The 18,310-nt window shown below is 42.1% G+C and overlaps 1 protein-coding gene across 5 annotated transcripts in view; it reads right to left on the reverse strand.

The window, feature by feature from the left end:
• SH3D19 (SH3 domain containing 19) overlaps positions 1 to 18,310 on the reverse strand; it is a 192,616-nt gene that overhangs the window by 52,020 nt on the left and 122,286 nt on the right. For all 5 annotated transcript variants that reach the window (XR_009519507.1, XM_060012135.1, XM_060012136.1 and 2 more), the window contains 4 exons: positions 16,434 to 16,572; positions 16,153 to 16,306; positions 13,846 to 14,877; positions 3,385 to 3,492 (listed from right to left, as the gene is read on the reverse strand). Coding sequence is in view for 4 of the 5 variants with exons in the window: in XM_060012135.1 (XP_059868118.1) it covers positions 3,385 to 3,492; positions 13,846 to 14,877; positions 16,153 to 16,306; positions 16,434 to 16,572 (1,433 nt within the window). In the remaining variant the exon portion in view is untranslated. The remainder of the gene's footprint in view (positions 1 to 3,384; positions 3,493 to 13,845; positions 14,878 to 16,152; positions 16,307 to 16,433; positions 16,573 to 18,310) is intronic.

An 18,310-nucleotide genomic window follows, 5' to 3' on the forward strand; every position in this document is an offset into this window, starting at 1 on the left:
ATGAAGGAAACGATAGCAAAGATCAATAAAACTAAAAGCTGGTTCTTTGAGAACATAAACAAAATCGATAAACCATTAGCCAGACTCATCAAGAAAAAAAGGGAGAAGACTCAAATCAACAGAATTAGAAATGAAAAAGGAGAAGTAACAACTGACACTGCAGAAATACAAAGGATCATGAGAGATTACTACAAGCAACTCTATGCCAATAAAATGGACAACCTGGAAGAAATGGACAAATTCTTAGAGAAGCACAACCTTCTGAGACTGAACCAGAAAGAAATAGAAAATATAAACAGACAAATCACAAGCACTGAAATTGAAACTGTGATTAAAAATTTTCCAACAAACAAAAGCCCAGGATCAGAAGGATTCACAGGCGAATTCTATCAAACATTTAGAGAAGAGCTAACACCAATCCTTCTCAAACTCTTCCAAGATATAGCAGAGGAAGGAACACTGCCAAACTCATTCTACGAGGCCACCATCACCCTGATAACAAAATCAGACAAAGATGTCACAAAAAAAGAAATCTACACACCAATATCACTGATGAACATACATGTAAAAATCCTAAACAAAATACTAGCAAACAGAATCCAACAGCACATTAAAAGGATCATACACCATGATCAAGTGGGGTTTATCCCAGGAATGCAAGAATTCTTCAATATGCAAATCAATCAATGTGATAAACCATATTAACAAACTGAAGGAGAAAAACCATATGATTAATCTCAATAGAAACAGAAAAAGCTTTCAACAAAATTCAACACCCATTTATGATAAAAACATGCCAGAAAGTGGGAATAGAGGAAACTTACCTCAACATAATAAAGGCCAGATATGACATACCCACAGCCAACATTGTTCTCCATGATGAAAACTGAAACCATTTCCACTAAGATCAGGAACAAGACTAGGTTGCCCACTCTCACCTCTATTATTCAACATAGTTTTGGAAGTTTTAGCCACAGCAATCAGAGAAGAAAAAGAAATAAAAGGAATCCAAATCAGAAAAGAAGAAGTAAAGCTGTCACTCTTTGCAGATGACATAATACTATAAATAGAGAATCTTAAAGATGCCACCAGAAAACCACTAGAGCTAATCAACGAATTTGGTAAAGTAGCAGGATACAAAATTAATACACAGAAAACTCTTGCATCCCTATATACTAATGATGAAAAATCTGAAAGAGAAATTAAGGAAACATTCCCATTTACCACTGGAACAAAAAGAATAAAATACCTAGGAATAAACTTACCTAAGGAGACAAAAGACCTGTATGAAGAAAACTATAAGACCTGTATGAAGAAAACTATAAGACACTGATGAAAGAAATTAAAGATGATACAAACAGATGGAGAGATATACCATGCTCTTGAATCAACATTGTGAAAACGACTCTACTACCCAAAGCAATCTACAAATTGGATGCAATCCCTATCAAACTACCAATGGCATTTTTCACAGAACTAGAATAAAAAATTTCACAATTGCTATGGAAACACAAAAGACCCCAAATAGCCAAAGCAATCTTGAGAAAGAAAAAACGGAGCTGGAGGAATCAGGCTCCCTGACTTCAGACTATACTACAGAGCTACAGTCATCAAGACAGTATGGTATTGGCACAAAAACAGAAACACAGATCAATGGAACAGGAAAGAATGCCCAGAGATAAACCCATGCACATATGGTCACCTTATCTTTGATAAAGGAGGCAAGAATATACAATGGAGAATAAGTCGTGCTGGGAAAACTGGACAGCTACACGTAAAACAATGAAATTAGAACACTCCCTAATGCCATGCACAAAAATAAACTCAAAATGGATTAAAGACCTAAATGTTAAGGCCAGACACTATAAAACTCTTAGAAGAAACACAGGCAGAACACTCTATGACATAAATCAAAGCACGATCCTTTTGACCCACCTCCTAGAGAAATGGAAATAAAAATGAAAGTAAACAAATGGGACCTAATGAAACTTAAAAGCTTTTTCACAGCAAAGGAAACCATAAACAAGATGAAAAGACAACCCTCAGAATGGGAGAAAACATTTGCAAATGAAGCAACTGACAAAGGATTAATCTCCAAAATCTATAAGCAGCTCATACAGCTCAATATCAAAAAGACAAACAACCCAATCCAAAAATGGGCAGAAAACCTAAACAGACATTTCTCCCAAGGAGATATACAGATTCTCAACAAAGACATCAAAGGATGCTCAACATCACTAATCATTAGAGAAATGCAAATCAAAACTACAATGAGGTATCACCTCACACCAGTCAGAATGGCCATCATCAAAAAATCTACAAACAATAAATGCTGGAGAGGGTGTGGAGAAAAGGGAACCCTCTTTCACTGTTGGTGGGAATATAAATTGATATGCCACTATGGAGAACAGTTTGGAGGTTCCTTAAAAAACTAAAAATAGAATTACCATACGACCCAGCAATCCCATTACTGGGCATATACCCTGAGAAAACCATAATTCTAAAAGAGTCATGTACCACAATGTTCATTGCAGCTCTATTTACAATAAGCAAGTCATGGAAGCAACCTAAGTGTCCATCGACAGATGAATGGATAAAGAAGATGTGGCACATATATACGATGGAATATGACTCAGCCATAAAAAGAAACAAAATTGAGTTAATTTTTAGTGAGGTGGATGTACCTAGAGTCTGTCATACAGAGTGAAGTAAGTCAGAAAGAGAAAAACAAATACCGTATGCTAATACATATATATGGAATCCTAAAAAAGAAAATGGTTCTGAAGAACCTAGGGGCAGGACAGGAATAAAGATGCAGATGCCGAGATGGACTTGAGGATATGGGGAGGGGGAAGGGGAAGCTGGGACAAACAGAGAGTGGCATGGACATATATATACTACCAAATGTAAACTAGATAGCTAGTGGGAAGCAGCTGCATAGCACAGGGGGATCAGCTCAGTGCTCTGTGACCACCTAGAGGGGTGGGATAGGGAGGGTGGGAGGGAGGGAGATGCAAGAGAGAAGAGATATGGGGATATATGTATATGTATAACTGATTCACTTTGTTATAAAGCAGAAACTAACACACCATTGTAAAGCAATTATACTGCAATAAAGATGTTAAAAAATTAAAAAATAAATGAGGGAGGAGATATGGGGATATATGTATAGGTATAGCTGATTCACTCTGTTATACAGCAGAAACTAACACACCATTGTAAAGCAATTATACTCCAATAAAGATGTTAAAAGAAAATGTTCTCGACAGAAAAATAATAATAAGTGGCTGATTACACATAATTTCAAAAGCAGACATTGACAATTAGCATATATTTCTCCCTGGCTCTTGGAGAAGCAAATAAATGAGGCAGAGAAGTGCTTACATTTTCCTGGTTTGGCTGGAATTCGAATCACAGTGGGCTTCCTGGTGGGTGCTGGTTGAACTGCTCGTTCCTTTGCTGGTTCTGTTCTTGTGGGGAGCTGAAAGGGATCTAATGAAAAACACAGTGTATTTTGCATGTTTTAGTTAACATGGACTCAAACAAAAAAACCTCATTCATAATTAAAGAGTCATATTTTTCATGCTCTAGGGAAAACTATTCATGGATAAACAAAATCTCAGTTTGCAGAGACAAAAACAAAGTCAGGGCTCATGAAAGGAAATAACTTGGCGCTCCGTAAATAATTCATGTGGCTTTTCTTCCTCTCTGATGAGAGAGATCCGGGACAATCTTCAATTATGTAGAAGCTATCTTTCACAGGAGTGTAATCATTCCATAAGTGTCTGCCTGAAAATGAAGGGCAATTGAAACATGCAGCCAATTTCCCCCCTATAGTGAAGCTTCCCGGATCCCCCAGGAAGGAAGGTCTCTTTGCCCCACCCCTGTGCCTGCATTGGAAAACCTCCCTGAAGGGCTGGCCCTGGGCCTGGTCCCCACCCCTCATCCCACCCTGCCGGAGCCTGGCAGCAGCACTCTCGGATTGAGTAGTGAAGTGAAACTACACCTTGCTAACATGAAAACGGAAAACGTTTTATCCTGGAAATAAAATAAGACATCTCCCTTCAAATATTTAATTTTGGGCCAAGGATATATATTCTCCATCTTAACCCACTCATTTAAAATGGACAGTATGTGCTTAGGGAGAGTATTTTAAATAAAAGCACAACCACCAAACTTTTTTCTTCCTTTTTTCATTTTTGGTCATGCCGCAAGGCTTGTGGGGTCTTAGTTACCCAACCAGGGATGGAACCCAGGCCCTCGGCAGTGAGAGCGTGGAGCCCTAACCACTGGACCGCCAGAGAAATCCCCCACCAAACTTTTTTACTGAAAGAAATAGTCTTTTCTTCTTTAATGTAAATGTTCTTTTTAGTAGTTTGGGAAGATGACCAAAAAATTTTTAGAAGATGAAAAACCTAAAAATAAATAGATGAGCAAAAATAAAATCAAATACTGTATAATGCATACTCTATACGGTGCACAGGGTCTCGAGAGGCCGCTTTTGCCTTTATTCAGCAAGAGGCAGAATGAATACATACTGTATTCAGAACCTGTTCTCTGGATCTCGCCTGTAGGGAGATACTCCCTATAAACAATGCACTTCACAGCACTTGTGATGAACAGCATTCATGTTCTGCCTGTTATGAGCTGCAGTTCAATAAAGCATCTTTTGCTGACCAGATCTTTTCAGAATACACGAAGAGCTGAGCTAAGGATAAGATGGCCTTTCAGCTCCTTGATACTTGCCCTTCCCTTCCACCCAGCTCTCAGGCAACCCCACTCTCAGACCTGCTACCAGAGCATCACCCACTCACTAGTCACTTGATCTCACATGTCTGCTTACCATGTGCCAGTAACGGTGCGAGGTGGGGAGATAGGATGGTTAAGTACAATCCTATTTTAAGTTTATTATCTATCACCTAAGTAAGGCCCCCAGATGGCATGCTAGGTAAAATAATAATTATTAGGCTAGTTAGGAAAAAAAAAATTAGATGACCCCTCTATGGAAACTGGTCTATTAGCTTATTAGTGAGGCGAGTCTTGTCTATGCTCAAAAATCCAACTCAACATCATCAAAACAATATCAAACTTTCAAAAAAGGCTCTTGTAATAATATCACTTTCTTCCATTGTAACCTATATCTCCAGAAAACAAACAAAGCTTCTTCTTTTAGGTCTAAGGAAATTCGTCAATTCCTTATTTTGTTATAGCATTATTTTTCATTTCAAAAGTAACATTTATTGTAAAAATAGGAAACATTAAGAAATATATGATAGGGACTTCCCTGGTGGCGCAGTGGTTAAGAATCCGCCTGCCAATGCAGGGGACACAGGTTCGATCCCTGGTCCGGGAAGATCCCACATGCCGTGGAGCAACTAAGCCCGTGAGCCACAACTACTGAGCCTGCGCTCTAGAGCCCACAAGCCACAACTACTGAAGCCTGCATGCCACAACTACTGAAGCCCGTGCACCTAGAGCCTGTGCTCCACAACAAGAGAAGCCATCGCAATGAGAAGCCCTCGCACCACAATGAAGAGTAGCCCCCGGGCTTCCCTGGTGGCACAGCGGTTAAGAATCTGCCTGCCAATGCAGGGGACACGGGTTCGAGCCCTGGTCTGGGAGGATCCCACATGCCGCGGAGCAACTAGGCCCATGAGCCACAACTACTGAGCCTGAGCGTCTGGAGCCTGCGCTCCACAACAAGAGAGGCTGCGCACTGCAATGAAGAGTGGCCCCCGCTTGCCGCAACTGGAGAAAGCCCTCGCACAGAAACGAAGACCGAACACAGCCAAAATTAAAAACAAATAAATTAAAAAAACCTTAACCTGAGTTGCCAAAACTCAGGTTAAGATAGTGGTGATTCTTCAGATGCCTTAAAAAAAAAAAAAAAAAAAAGAGTAGCCCCCACTCGCCACTAGAGAAAGCCCGCACGCAACAATGAAGACCCAACACAGCCAAAAATAAATAAATTTATTAAAAAAAAAAAAGTTGATCTTTAAAAAAAAAAAGGAATATATGATAGAAAGTCTCCTGTAATCCTATCCCTGCAGTAATAATTATTATCTAAAATATGTGTATCTGTCTACAGATTTTTTTTCTGTATCATATGTATTATTACCTACGTATTTTGAAAAACACAAACCTGTATCATAAGTATTATTACGTAGGTATTTTGAAAAACACAAACAGGATCATTTTATACCTATTTCTTTGTAACTTACTCTTTCACTTTTTTTCATTCAGTATTGATCGGGTGCCTGCTACACATCAAATACTATTCTAGATGCTGGGAATACGTCATTGAACAGAGCAAAGAACTCTGCCCTTGTGATGCTTACACTCCAGCAGGAGATGGAGACAATAAACAGTAAATATATTGTTGATTCATGTGGTATATTAGAAGGTGAGACATGCTACTGAAAAAGGGAAACGTAGAGCAAGGCGGAACTTCAGTTGTGGGCAGAAGGGAAGCAGGTTGCAGCGTGAAACAGGAGTGCAGGGGGCGAGGGAGAGGAGGGCTCCATGATCCTCTTTCCAACAGATGGATTTTGCATATTCTAACAGTTCTTCCAAGCTGAAAAATACACTTTGGGTTTTTAGGAAACAGCAGTGCTGATGGATAAACAGGCGAAGGTAGGCTGGTATTAAAGCCCATTATTGCAAACATTACCTGAAACTGAACTCCCTGAACGTGTCATCTGTTCTGAGTAATGCTAGCTAGAATGAAAGAATTTGAAGACCCCAATCTCGGCATTTATTTTATTCAAACACAGAAACATAGTATCTCTCTTGTGGGCACACCTTTCCTTCCTATTCGTCTCTCTCCCCTGCCGTTGCCCCTGCTCTGCCTCCTTGGCCCTCACTGGAACCCACTGACCTCCAAGGAGCGACTTTCCTTCCCCCACTGCTGCAGACTTGACTGTCCCCCGTCCTCTCAACCTTGGCTGTAACAGCCCATCCTCTCAGGGCTCTGTTTCCTGCTGGGAAAAGGACCAAAATTCAAGAAAAGGATTAAGGCTGATAACTGTTCACAGTGCTCTCCCATTCAAGTGGTATTTCTGCTTTAACAGCTGCTTTGGGCCCCTACGATCTGGTGGTTATTAGGATAGGTTTTTAGTTGGTGATTTTGGGGAGGTGAGTGTGGAGGGAGAAGAAAATCTTGAGTATGGAATCACTTCAATTATTTCCCAACCCATCTGATGTTCTGGGCCAGGATACCACGTACAGTCTCTCTCTCTCACATCCCAGGAGTGAGAGCACGAACAAGGGGGGCAGAGAAGGAGAAAGAGGCCACTCAGTGCCCTTGGAGGGCTGGGCACAGGGGGATCCCAAATGTGCTTGTTCTTGGAGGACCAGCCTCAGAGAACCCCGTCCCAAATCCTGCAGGTCTCAACTACCGCATTAAAGGGTCCAGTCATTTTTTAAAACCTGCTAGATTTAAACTGAAGTAGCAAGATACAACTTAAATACAAAGTATTCAAAGTGTCCTAGCTACCCACTTTCTCTCTCTTTCTTGGTCTTTAATTTTAGTATCATTAGCTGCTCTTTGATAACTGGCACTCAGATCATGTGTAATTATTCTAGTATACATGTCTCCAAAACAAAGAAGAAAAAAAATTCTTTGTCAGTACAGTGAAGCAAGGAAGTCTGAGTGTTCCAGTACTGTGGCTGTTTGGCAGGAGTGGGTCTGCTTCATGACTTCCCCTAGCTGTGCTCCCTGAGTCAGTGAGCTCGGCCTGTGCCTCGCTGCGCCCTGTCCCAGGCTGCCTTCCAGAAGAGGCATGCCGATGAGCGGAGAGGAGAGACAGCATCACTTCAGTGAGAAGGTGGAGCCAGAGGCCTGTTTTTCATCTTGATGATGGTGTGAGAGTCTCCCTCTAGCTACACAGTATGCTTACTTTTTGCGTGAGAGGGGTATTTTTCTCCAACAGCAATGTTAAGGGGGCAACCTAGAAGGCAAGGATGGTACCTCACGTTTGGGAACTCCTGGCACTGCCAGGTGGGAAACTGGATTGTTGGTACTGTTAATAAGTTTAAAGTTCATGATCTTTAAGCCAGGAGTCCCACTTCTGGAAATTTCTTTATAAAAGCACTAGTAGAAGTAAAAATATTTACAAGAGTGTTTACAAGAGCATTTTTTGTAGTGGTGTCCATCAATAGGGGAAACGTGGACTTGCCTGTGCTGCGCTCATACCAGGGAATATCAGGTAGGTATCAGGGAACAAGGAGTCAGACTTAGATCTACTGACCTGGAGAGAAGTCCCTAAACCTCATTACTAAATGAATAAAGTAAGCTGCTGGGTAATGGGTACAGTTAGGTAAGTAAACATTTTTGCTGCTGAGTAATGGGTACAGTTAGGTAAAACTTTTTGTAAAAAACAGGAAGAAGTACATGTACGTGTACGTGTTTGTAAGCTTTGGCTTGGAATGTCCAAAGGCACAGAAAGCTACATACAACATGGTTCACACTGGTTATTCTGGGGATTTGAATGGATTGGAGGGAGATTCATTTTTGCCTTTTACTAAATGTTTATATTGTTAGACTTGTTACCGCAAATATATGTTACTTTGTGACTGAAAAAAAAATCCAATAAAATAAATTCAATCACATGAAAAAAGTTACAAAATGAAGCTGAAATAACACCCCTGCCAAACAAACTGAAACAAAAATCACTTAGAAATAAGAGGAGGGACTTCCCTGGTGGAACAGTGGTTAAGAATCCGCGTGCCAATGCAGGGGACACAGGTTCGATCCCTGGTCCGGGAAGATCTCACATGCCGCGGAGCAACCCAGCCCGTGCGCCACAACAAAGAGTAGCCCCCCCTCACCGCAACTAGATAAAGCCGGCACGCAGCAGCCAAGACCCACTGCAGCCAACAATAAAAATTAAAAAAAAAAAAAAAGAAAGAAGAGGAAAAATATGAAAATACTTGTCCCTTTCGCTGCTTTTTCAAGACAATAATGGCCATAAAATTTTCCATAAAGTAACGAGAAAAACAAAAACTCTTTTTTTTTGGCTAATACTCCTCAGTGATTCTATTTAATAGGAAATAATGCAGATACATATTTTTGAATTTGTCTAATTTAGACATATTTAGTTCATAATAATTAGCTTTTATTTGTAACCTTGAATAATATAATTGTTTAGAAAAATCGCATTTTATTATTCTTAAAATTTCTACTCGTCACAGGCTGAGGAACAGTGTGGGGGGCAGCTCTTTCTCTGTGGCAAAGACAAGGGATATGCCTCCTAGTTTCTTTCATCCTAATTCTGCTTACGGTCATCTATTTGAAGACCAGCTTCCCCCATCCTCTCCTGCTGATGGAGTTCCCTCATAAAAGACCACCTTTGTTAGCATTTTTAATACGTCTTCCAAAGACACAGCATATGTACATGTAAATATGTGTTTTAACACCAACACTATAGCTAAAATACCATGAATACTATCTATACCTTGCATTTTTCACCCAGAGTACCTTGGAGGTTGGTCCATAGTAGGGGATAATAGGTGGTCTGCCTCTTTTTTAGCTACTGCCCAATATTCCATTGTATGGATGCAACCAGAATTTATTTCAGAAGTCCACTGAAGGCAATTTCCAACATTCTGTAGACGTCCTTAATCTGGGTTCCAAGAATAGGCCCTTGAAGCTCTGGAAACTGTACCTCCAACTGTGCATACGTGTGCAAAAGGGTTATTTTCAAGGGAGAAAAAAGATTCATAGGCTAACTGAGCTCTGTGATCCAGAAAGGGTTAAGAACCCCAGTGTCATAATTTCCTCTATCACAGACTCTTTGCTCTTGCTTCTATAGAGAAAACACAACTACCTGCAAAAGCATCTCCTAACCAAGTCTAAGGAAAGTCCATGGCATCTTTCTCTACTTTTATTTGCAGTGTTTACTCTGCCCTCCTTCCAGCCCCCTCACACCTGCTGCCCCTTTACACCTATAGCCACATGGTCTTCATTACTGGGTTGGGAAAAACACTGATGATAATGTAGTTTTCTGCCCATTACCTGTCTCCAATAATATGCTTGTCATCATAATTAGTTTCACCATCCTTGGCTAGCTTTTCTGTCATTTCTGTCTTTCTTTCCCTTGAGTTCTGTTAATAGCAGAAATTGGCTGCTACACTATCATTCTGGTCTGTGTAATGGGGTTGACAGCAGAAGTATTCTGCTTTTTTGACACCTGGGTATGATTTGTAAAGGTGTGAAGACGAATTGCTAATGCTTCTCAGCTCCACTACATTAACCTGGAAGGCATTCTACCTAAGAAATGAATCCAGTATTAAATTGCCTGTTTTATGAGTTTCCCTTTAATAATTTTTCTAATCCTTACAGTGTTTTCATAGCTTCAGTATTTTCTAATCTCTATTTCCTGAGATTAATATGGCAACTTCATTTTATGAAAACTACTTTATTGGATTTTCTTTATTTTTTGAGGGAAAAGAAAAAGAAGGAAAGACGTATCTGTGAGTTTCTCTCCTTTCTCCTGTGTTCCTCCCCCAGTTTTTGGCTGATGCCAGGACGATTAAGCAAGGTTTCACCAAAAGACCATAACCCTTTATCTACAAGACAATGCTATTAATACACCATCAAAAAGTCACAAAGCCTTAGAGCATGGGGAATATAGTTAATAATACTGTAATAACTTTGTATGATGGCAGATGGTAACTAGACTTATGGTGATCCTCTTGAAATATCAACTCACTAGGCTGTGCACATGGAACTAACATAGTGCTGTATGTCAATTATACTTCAATTAAAAAAATGTGTAGCTCCCCCACCCCAAAAAAGTCACAAAGCCCCAGTCAGTAAACAAACAAAAATTCCCTCTGCATTTTGAGGAATTCAGAGGTGATCTTGAAGGCCTCTGGAGGGCAATAAGCAAGGAAGCAACAAGGTCCAATGTACACTGTAGAAAAATCCGTTGGGTAACCATGATATGATGATGGGTTTGAGGCAGAAGCAGAGGCTCAATTTAGGAGGCTACTGCAGGAATCTGGGCCTAAAGATTAGAAAAGTGGGCCAGTAGCAGGAGTGATGAAAACTAGAGGAAAATTTAAGAACTATTCAGAAAATAAAACCAGCAGGACTTGACCACTAACTGGATGTGAAGGACAAGAAGTAAGAATAATGACTACCACTTATTGAGCACATACCATGTTTCAGACAATGTGATAAGGCTTCCCTCCATAATCATATTTAACACGTGCAATGCCTCCAGGAGGAGTATTATTACCGTGTTTCAGACAATGTGATAGGGCTTTCCTCCATAATCATATTTAACCCTACAATACCTCCAGGAGGAGTATTATTATCGTGTTTTACAGACGAGGAAACCGAGGCATTGTGGAGTTAAGTAAATTGCCCAAGGTCACATAGCATTTAAGTGGTAGACCCCGACCTGCCTGACTCTAAGTCCAAACAGCTAGTCACTGTGTGTGAGAGGTAGGAAGGCTCAAGGATGATGGATAGGATCCTTTGTGGGGGCTGGTGTGTGATGGTGTCACTAGGACAGGAGCAGAATACAGGAAGAGAAGCAGGTTTAAAAAGAAGACAGAGTGGACTTCCCTGGTGGCGCAGTGGTTAAGAATCTGCCTGCCAATGCAGGGGACATGGGTTAGAGCCCTGGTCCGGGAAGATCTCACAGGCCGCGGAGCAGCTAAGCCCATGTGCCACAACTACCGAGCCTGCACTCTACAGCTCGCGAGCCACAACTACTGAAGCCCGCGCACCTAGAGCCCGTGCTCTGCAACAAGAGAAGCCAGTGCGATGAGCAGCCCACGCACCGCAACGAAGAATAGCCCCCGCTCGCAGCAACTAGAGAAAGCCAGTGCGCAGCAACAGAGACCCAACGCAGACAAAAATAAATAAAATAAATAAATTTATAAAATTAAAAAAAAAAGAAGACAGAGTGTTCAGTTCAGGATAACTCCACAGGTAAGAGCAATGGTTAAAGTCAGGTGGGGCAAGCAAATTAGACCTTTTGCTGAAACACTGCCTCAGTAATTAAACATTGTGCAAGGAAGTGGTAGAAATCAAGAAACAGAAAAGGCTGAGTAGGAAGCACGATACTGTATTCATGTTGATATATACTGCTGACCTTCCTTTTTGAAGATGACTGTAATTATCTGCTTGATGACACAGAATAAATTCTCAGCAATTATTAACCAAGGTGCCATTCCCACAGAGTCTAGCAGCGTCTACAGAAGGTGGTTATTATTTTGGCTTGTACTGTTTCCACCCCTGAACAGCCTGCGGCTGTTGGATCTACCCCTCCCTGTCCTACTCTGAACCCTGTTAACACCACAAGGGTTTAAGTAAGAAAATGGTATAACAAAAACTTGAAAAGTTTTTAATGTGTTGCCTGGTTTAAGGATTCGTGAAAATGCTGAGTACTAACATGATGGAGTGAACATTAAACTAGACTTAGAAAGAAAAGACGGACTTTGAATCCTGCTTTGGAAAACCGAGTAATTACCCTTTGATCTCTCTCAGTCTCATTTTCTTCATCTGCAAACTGAGGCCAATGATGCCTTGTAAAGGGTTAGGGTAAGTATTAAATTAAATAATGTATGTCTGGACATCTAGCAGAGGGTCTGGAGCTAGGCAGAAGTTCAATATATCCTAATGTTTTTCTTTCCACTCCTTATGGACAAGAGGCATGCTATAGCCAGTTACAATGTTGTGTGCATGATAAATATTTAATAAATATGTGGTTGTTATTTAAAATATGCCTGTACTTAGCAGAATTTGGTTTTGAATCACAGAGCTTATATCATTTTGATGCATGTTAAACATTTAGAAGATGACAGCTAACCTTTTGAAAATACTATTACGCTTACATGTTCATAAATTCTGCCCAAGTAAGTAAACAGCAGTGAAAGGAATCTTAGCAATGACAAGTACAGCAGTTTAGTTTGACAAATCGAAGATAAGCTTTACCATCACACTCTCCATTTGAACAGTGTGAGGAAAGAAAACATACTCTCTGCCTCTTGGGAAATCTAATTGTCCCGATCCTGGCAGGAAACTTACAACTGTTGTAGTTTATTTACAAAACTTTCCATTCCCAAGGGAAGGTGTTCTGTGAAGATTATGGAGCAACATATGGCCGGGTTTACTGCTCCTGCCAGAGTCCTCCGCAGGGCTGGCCCCTTTCCCGGCACTCCCGTGGGGCTGGCTCCATCTGAGGAGCCCTTCTGGGGCATGACTTCCCCACTCTGAGAAGTTTCCCTCTCTTCCTCCTAATGCTTGAATCTCCACCTGCCCGAGGAGGGAGCCGGCCTCTCATCTAGTTAAGTCCCTGGTCCCAGTCTGCTTATGTCTGGCTCATGTGAGAGTAATCAACACGTGTGCCTCCCTCTTTCTCCGTCACCATCTCCCCATCCCAGATTTTCCCTTCGCTCTGATTCCATCTCCCACCCGGCTCCTTGTTTCTTTTTTTTTTTTTCTGTACGTGAGCCTCTCACTGTTGCGGCCTCTCCCGTTGCGGAGCACAGGCTCCGGACGCGCAGGCTCAGCGGCCATGGCTCACGGGCCCAGCCGCTCTGCGGCACGCGGGATCCTCCCGGACCGGGGCACGAACCCGTGTCCCCCGCATCGGCAGGCGGGCTCTCAACCACTGCGCCACCAGGGAAGCCCCGGCTCCTTGTTTCTTAATCTCGCTGTGTTTCTCCCTGTCTCTACACATCCACACACACACACGTCCACATGCACGCATGTGCACACACATGCACGTCCACGCCTCAATAACTTATTGCCAGAAACGCAAACAGCAGCGCCACTTGAGATGTCCTATGATGAATTTAGATTGCCCTCCTCTTCTGAGTTTTACTCACCCAGAACCATCTCTGAATCAATAGAGTCTTCAGCCAGGTTCCCAGATGGGGCGGGTAAAACCTCATCGTCAAAGCTGATGAGGTCGATGTCCCCCGGAGGCTTGCTTTGCAGAACCGGGACTGGGGGGCTGGCCGGGGGTCCTTCTCCCAGGGACCTGAACGCTTTGGCTTGTGACGCCACGGAGAGTCGGGGAGGCACAGTGATGGGTTTCAGCAAAGCCGCAGGGTAGGGGGGCGCTTCTGAGGCCGCAGGGTAGGGGGCCACTCCTGCAGAAGCTGATTTCTTGGGCAGCAAAGGCCGAGGAGCCGGAGTCGGGGCTTTCTTCCCACTGGCGGGGCTCTCGGCCATGGACCCTCCTCCCAGACTCTCGGGATTAACACTTCGTATGAGGCCAGGATTCGGTTTCTTTGGCAATTCGGGTTTGGTTGCAGGGACGCTCCCTGCTTCTTGCGGTGGAGAGTGTGGGGTGAGGACTTCCCTAGAGGCCCCCCGGAGTCTGTTTGTGGTCCAGGAGTCCCAGCCTCCAGAGGCTCTGTCAGCTGCCGGTTTGGGAGCCACGGAGGGTTTCCCTGAGGCAGGAGCAGGCCTCGGGGGGACTGTGCGGGGGGCAATTTCTGGCTTCTTGGGCAGTCCCACGCTTTCCGCATTTGTCTGACCCTCAAGTGCTTTGATCCTGGAAACGACGGTATTTGGGCTCCGTTCTGCGTTCATAATGTTCATCACTGCCTGACTGTCCGAGTGGCCGGTATCGTCCCACAGAGGCTGGGGCCGGCTCGGGGTTGCCTCCTCTGGCGTGGCCGCTGGGCTGCTTTTCTGGGTATCCGGCTCTTTAACGTGAGGCTCTCTGGCCACTGGTCTGAGGTTGCTTTTTGATCTTGGTTTGGGCACTGGACATCTTGTAGCACTGGAGTTTTCTGGACAACTCTGTTCTTCAGAAATATCAAAGACTATTAAAGGCGTCTCGTCTGTCGGAGGATCGCTGGCTGAGGCTGCTGGGGAAGGCAGGAGAGGTTTCAGAGGTGCCGGCAGTGCTGACAAGACCAAAACGAACAGAAGCGGCCATGTTATAATTTCAAAGAAAAAGGATACACAGAGTTTAACAATAGACATGTAGACTATCAAGAGATTCTGGTTTCCTTCCTTAGGAAAAAGTAATTCTAAAATCAATGGAGAGATGTTTATATTCAGCTTCCTGCAGGAGGGTTCTTCACATTATATTTATTCATATAGAAATATTCATTATATAATATTTTATTTTTATTTATTTTTTTGTCACACTGTGCAGCATACACGATCTTAGTTCCCCGGCCAGGGATGGAACCCGTGCTTCCACTGCAGTGGAAATGCAGAGTCTTAAGCACTGGACCACTAGGGAAGTCCCTATATAATATTGTAAAACACCATTAAATTCCTGATTCTCAGTAGACTTATCAATGACCATTTCTCTCTTGTCAAAATTCCCAAAATTCTTGCTTTACTTTTCCAGAGTAACTTACTCTCATTTGTTATCTTAATATAATGCTTTTTAAAAGCCTAACAGGACAACCACTTTTAGCATCCTATCAAGTTAAGTGCTAAATATAACAGCTTTCTCAATGGGAATAAAGGGCATCAGCAGTATGAGTTAAAAGGATAATGAGTTAAAAGGATGAGTTAAACCATGAGTTTAATGAGTTAAAAGGATGATGTTTTGGGGACTTCCCTGGTGGCGCAGCTGTTAAGAGTCTGCCTGCCAATGCAGGGAACACGGATTCGAGCCCTGGTCCAGGAAAATCCCACATGCCGCGGAGCAACTAAGCCTGTGCGCCACAACTACTGAACCTGTGCTCTAGAGCCTGCAAGCCACAACTACCGAGCTCACATGCCACAACTACTGAGCCCGCGCACCTAGAGTCCGTGCTCCACAACAAGAGAAGCCACCGCAATGCGAAGCCCGCGCACCGCAATGAAGAGTAGCCCCTGCTCGCCACAACTAGAGAAAGCCCGCACACAGCAACGAAGACCCAACGCAGCCAAAAATAAAATAAAATAAAGAAATTTTAAAAAATAATAAAAAAAGATGATGTTTTTGTGATATGAACTAGGGTGAACCCCAGAGATTGGGGCTGCGGCTTGTGAGGATGAAGAATGGCCTATTATAATAATCACAGCAAACCCAAATAAAGCAAGCACACAGTGATCACGACGACTGGGAAGCAGAGCTCAATGAATTATGCACAAATCGCAAATTATTTTAAAGGCAGGAGCCTACTGACTACTTCCCTAGAACTAGGTCAGAATTAGGGAAGACAAATTACTTGCATTACTTTGAGGCAGATGGTTGTCTATTTCTTCTGAAAAGTCAGTCTGAGTTGCTGAAGTAATAGTGTGCCTTGGAGTGGCAGCAGCATTATTATTATTTGTAGTGTTAACTTGAACTTGGTTGATTTCTTTTATGACTTGTTCATACGATGGTGGGAGCTGTAGAAGGAAGGATGAAGATTTTAGACACCTATGGGTGATAGCCAAGGTGTTAACGGTCTCACTGTTCTTATCTTTGAACTTCATTAAAAATAAAATGCAGAGAGATAATGCGATGTTTACTCACCTCGGCAGGAACCAGCTCACTGGGCCTCCAAGGGCCTGCTGTGGAAGATGGGGGAAATGCCAGTCCTGGGGGTGGGGCTCCTGGAAACCACGAGGTCGGCCTCAGTGGCTCAGCTGCCACAATGGTGATCTCTGGGCGCCTAGCAGACAGAAGCCTCAGTGAGATTTTACAGCCTGGTAACAAGCTATTGTCTATTTGTAAATGTTCAAAGATTCATGAAAATAACTACCACCCAAGAAAGTGACATAAGAACTGCCATAGTCACAGAAATGACCTGTCTGACCTGCACTTTTTCTAACAGTACACCGAGGCAGGCTTCGAGGGAGCATGTGACAGCCATCCTCCATGACACTGGCCTCAGAGAGTTAGAGATGTACCCTGAGTACACTTCGCTCTGCCCTGGCTGATAAGAAAGAGGACCAAGACCCATACAACCTCTTCAACCCAGGGCTCTGCTATCTAGCCTATGGCACAAACACAGGGTATCGTAAGACAGAAAAATGCACTGGTTGAATGGAAATGTTTAGTTTTCCGTTATTATAAAGTACATACTCTGAAATGATACTATGTATTAGAAGAACAGCGCCCTCCTCCTCACTCTACCTCTCCCCCATTCAGAATGATCTTTAAGTGTTTAGAGTTTACTTGTTCACTTCTAGACCCTGATGTGTGTGTCTGTGTTCCTGGTCAGTTTGTATAGGAATCTGATGCTTAATCTTCAATACTTGGAGCCACAGTGATTTAGGTGTGGCTTCTTTCATCATTTTCTTAACCTGATTCTACGGTCTCATGTTTACACTTTATTCAACCTGATTTCCTAACAAATACCAACTGCGTGACTCTGAGCAAATCAGTCAAGCTCTCTGAGCCTCACTTTTCTCATTTAACAAATAGGTATGATGATACCTCCTCTGCCTTTCTCTAGAACTCTATGGAAAATAAAAATAAAAAGCACTGCCATTATAAAAACTGTACACGTACACACACTCTCATGCTAGCCTGTGAATCAGGAGAAACTGCCCATTGATTAAATGAACTGCATTACCTAAGAACCTCTACTTATAGCTTTTAAAAATTTAAATAACAAGGATTATTTATTAGCACAAATAACTGAAATAAGAACACATATATTCAACATGAGAAAAATGATTAAACAAAGAATATGATCACCTCACAGACAAATATTATTTAAACACAAACAGTCATATAGTAGAAGAGATTGGATTGACAAAGGGAAATATAAGATCTAATTATAGAGAAAAATGAGATTCTGAGATGTATGTACAGAATCCTGTTACCTATCTTCATAATCTGGAATGTACTATTCAAAGCTATTAACTGTTGCTGTCTTTATGTAGGAGAGTGAGTACACTGTGCTTTATTCTTTATATTTTTATTAGTTTTCCAATATTTTCTGTAATGAGCATGTATTATACTCAGGGTTAGAAAAAGCGGTTCACAAATTGCGTTTAGCCAATCCCCTCTTAGACATTATGCTAAGTGTGCCACAGTGAACTTACTTTCACTTCCCCGTGTGGAATCCAAATGAGTCATTCCAATTGTTATATAGCTTTTATCTAACTAGATAATGAATTACTAGTTAACAAATGTTAACCACTATACACGCATTAACCCTTATGACAACCCTATGAGGTAAGTATGATTAGCGCCATTTTAAAGGTGGGGATATAGAAGCTAAGAAAGGTTAAGGAGCTTGCCCAAGGTCACATGGTGAGAAACGAAGTCAGGATTTGAACTTGGCTATGTCTGACTATAAACTCCTTGCTCTTCATTAGTCAACACGATACTTTAAGAAATCTGACAGTAGGGACCATAAATCTATCTTTCTATTTATCCACCTGTCCACACTTCCATCC

The sequence above is a fragment of the Delphinus delphis genome, chromosome 5, assembly GCF_949987515.2.
Source record: "Delphinus delphis chromosome 5, mDelDel1.2, whole genome shotgun sequence".
Lineage (NCBI taxonomy): Eukaryota > Metazoa > Chordata > Mammalia > Artiodactyla > Delphinidae > Delphinus > Delphinus delphis.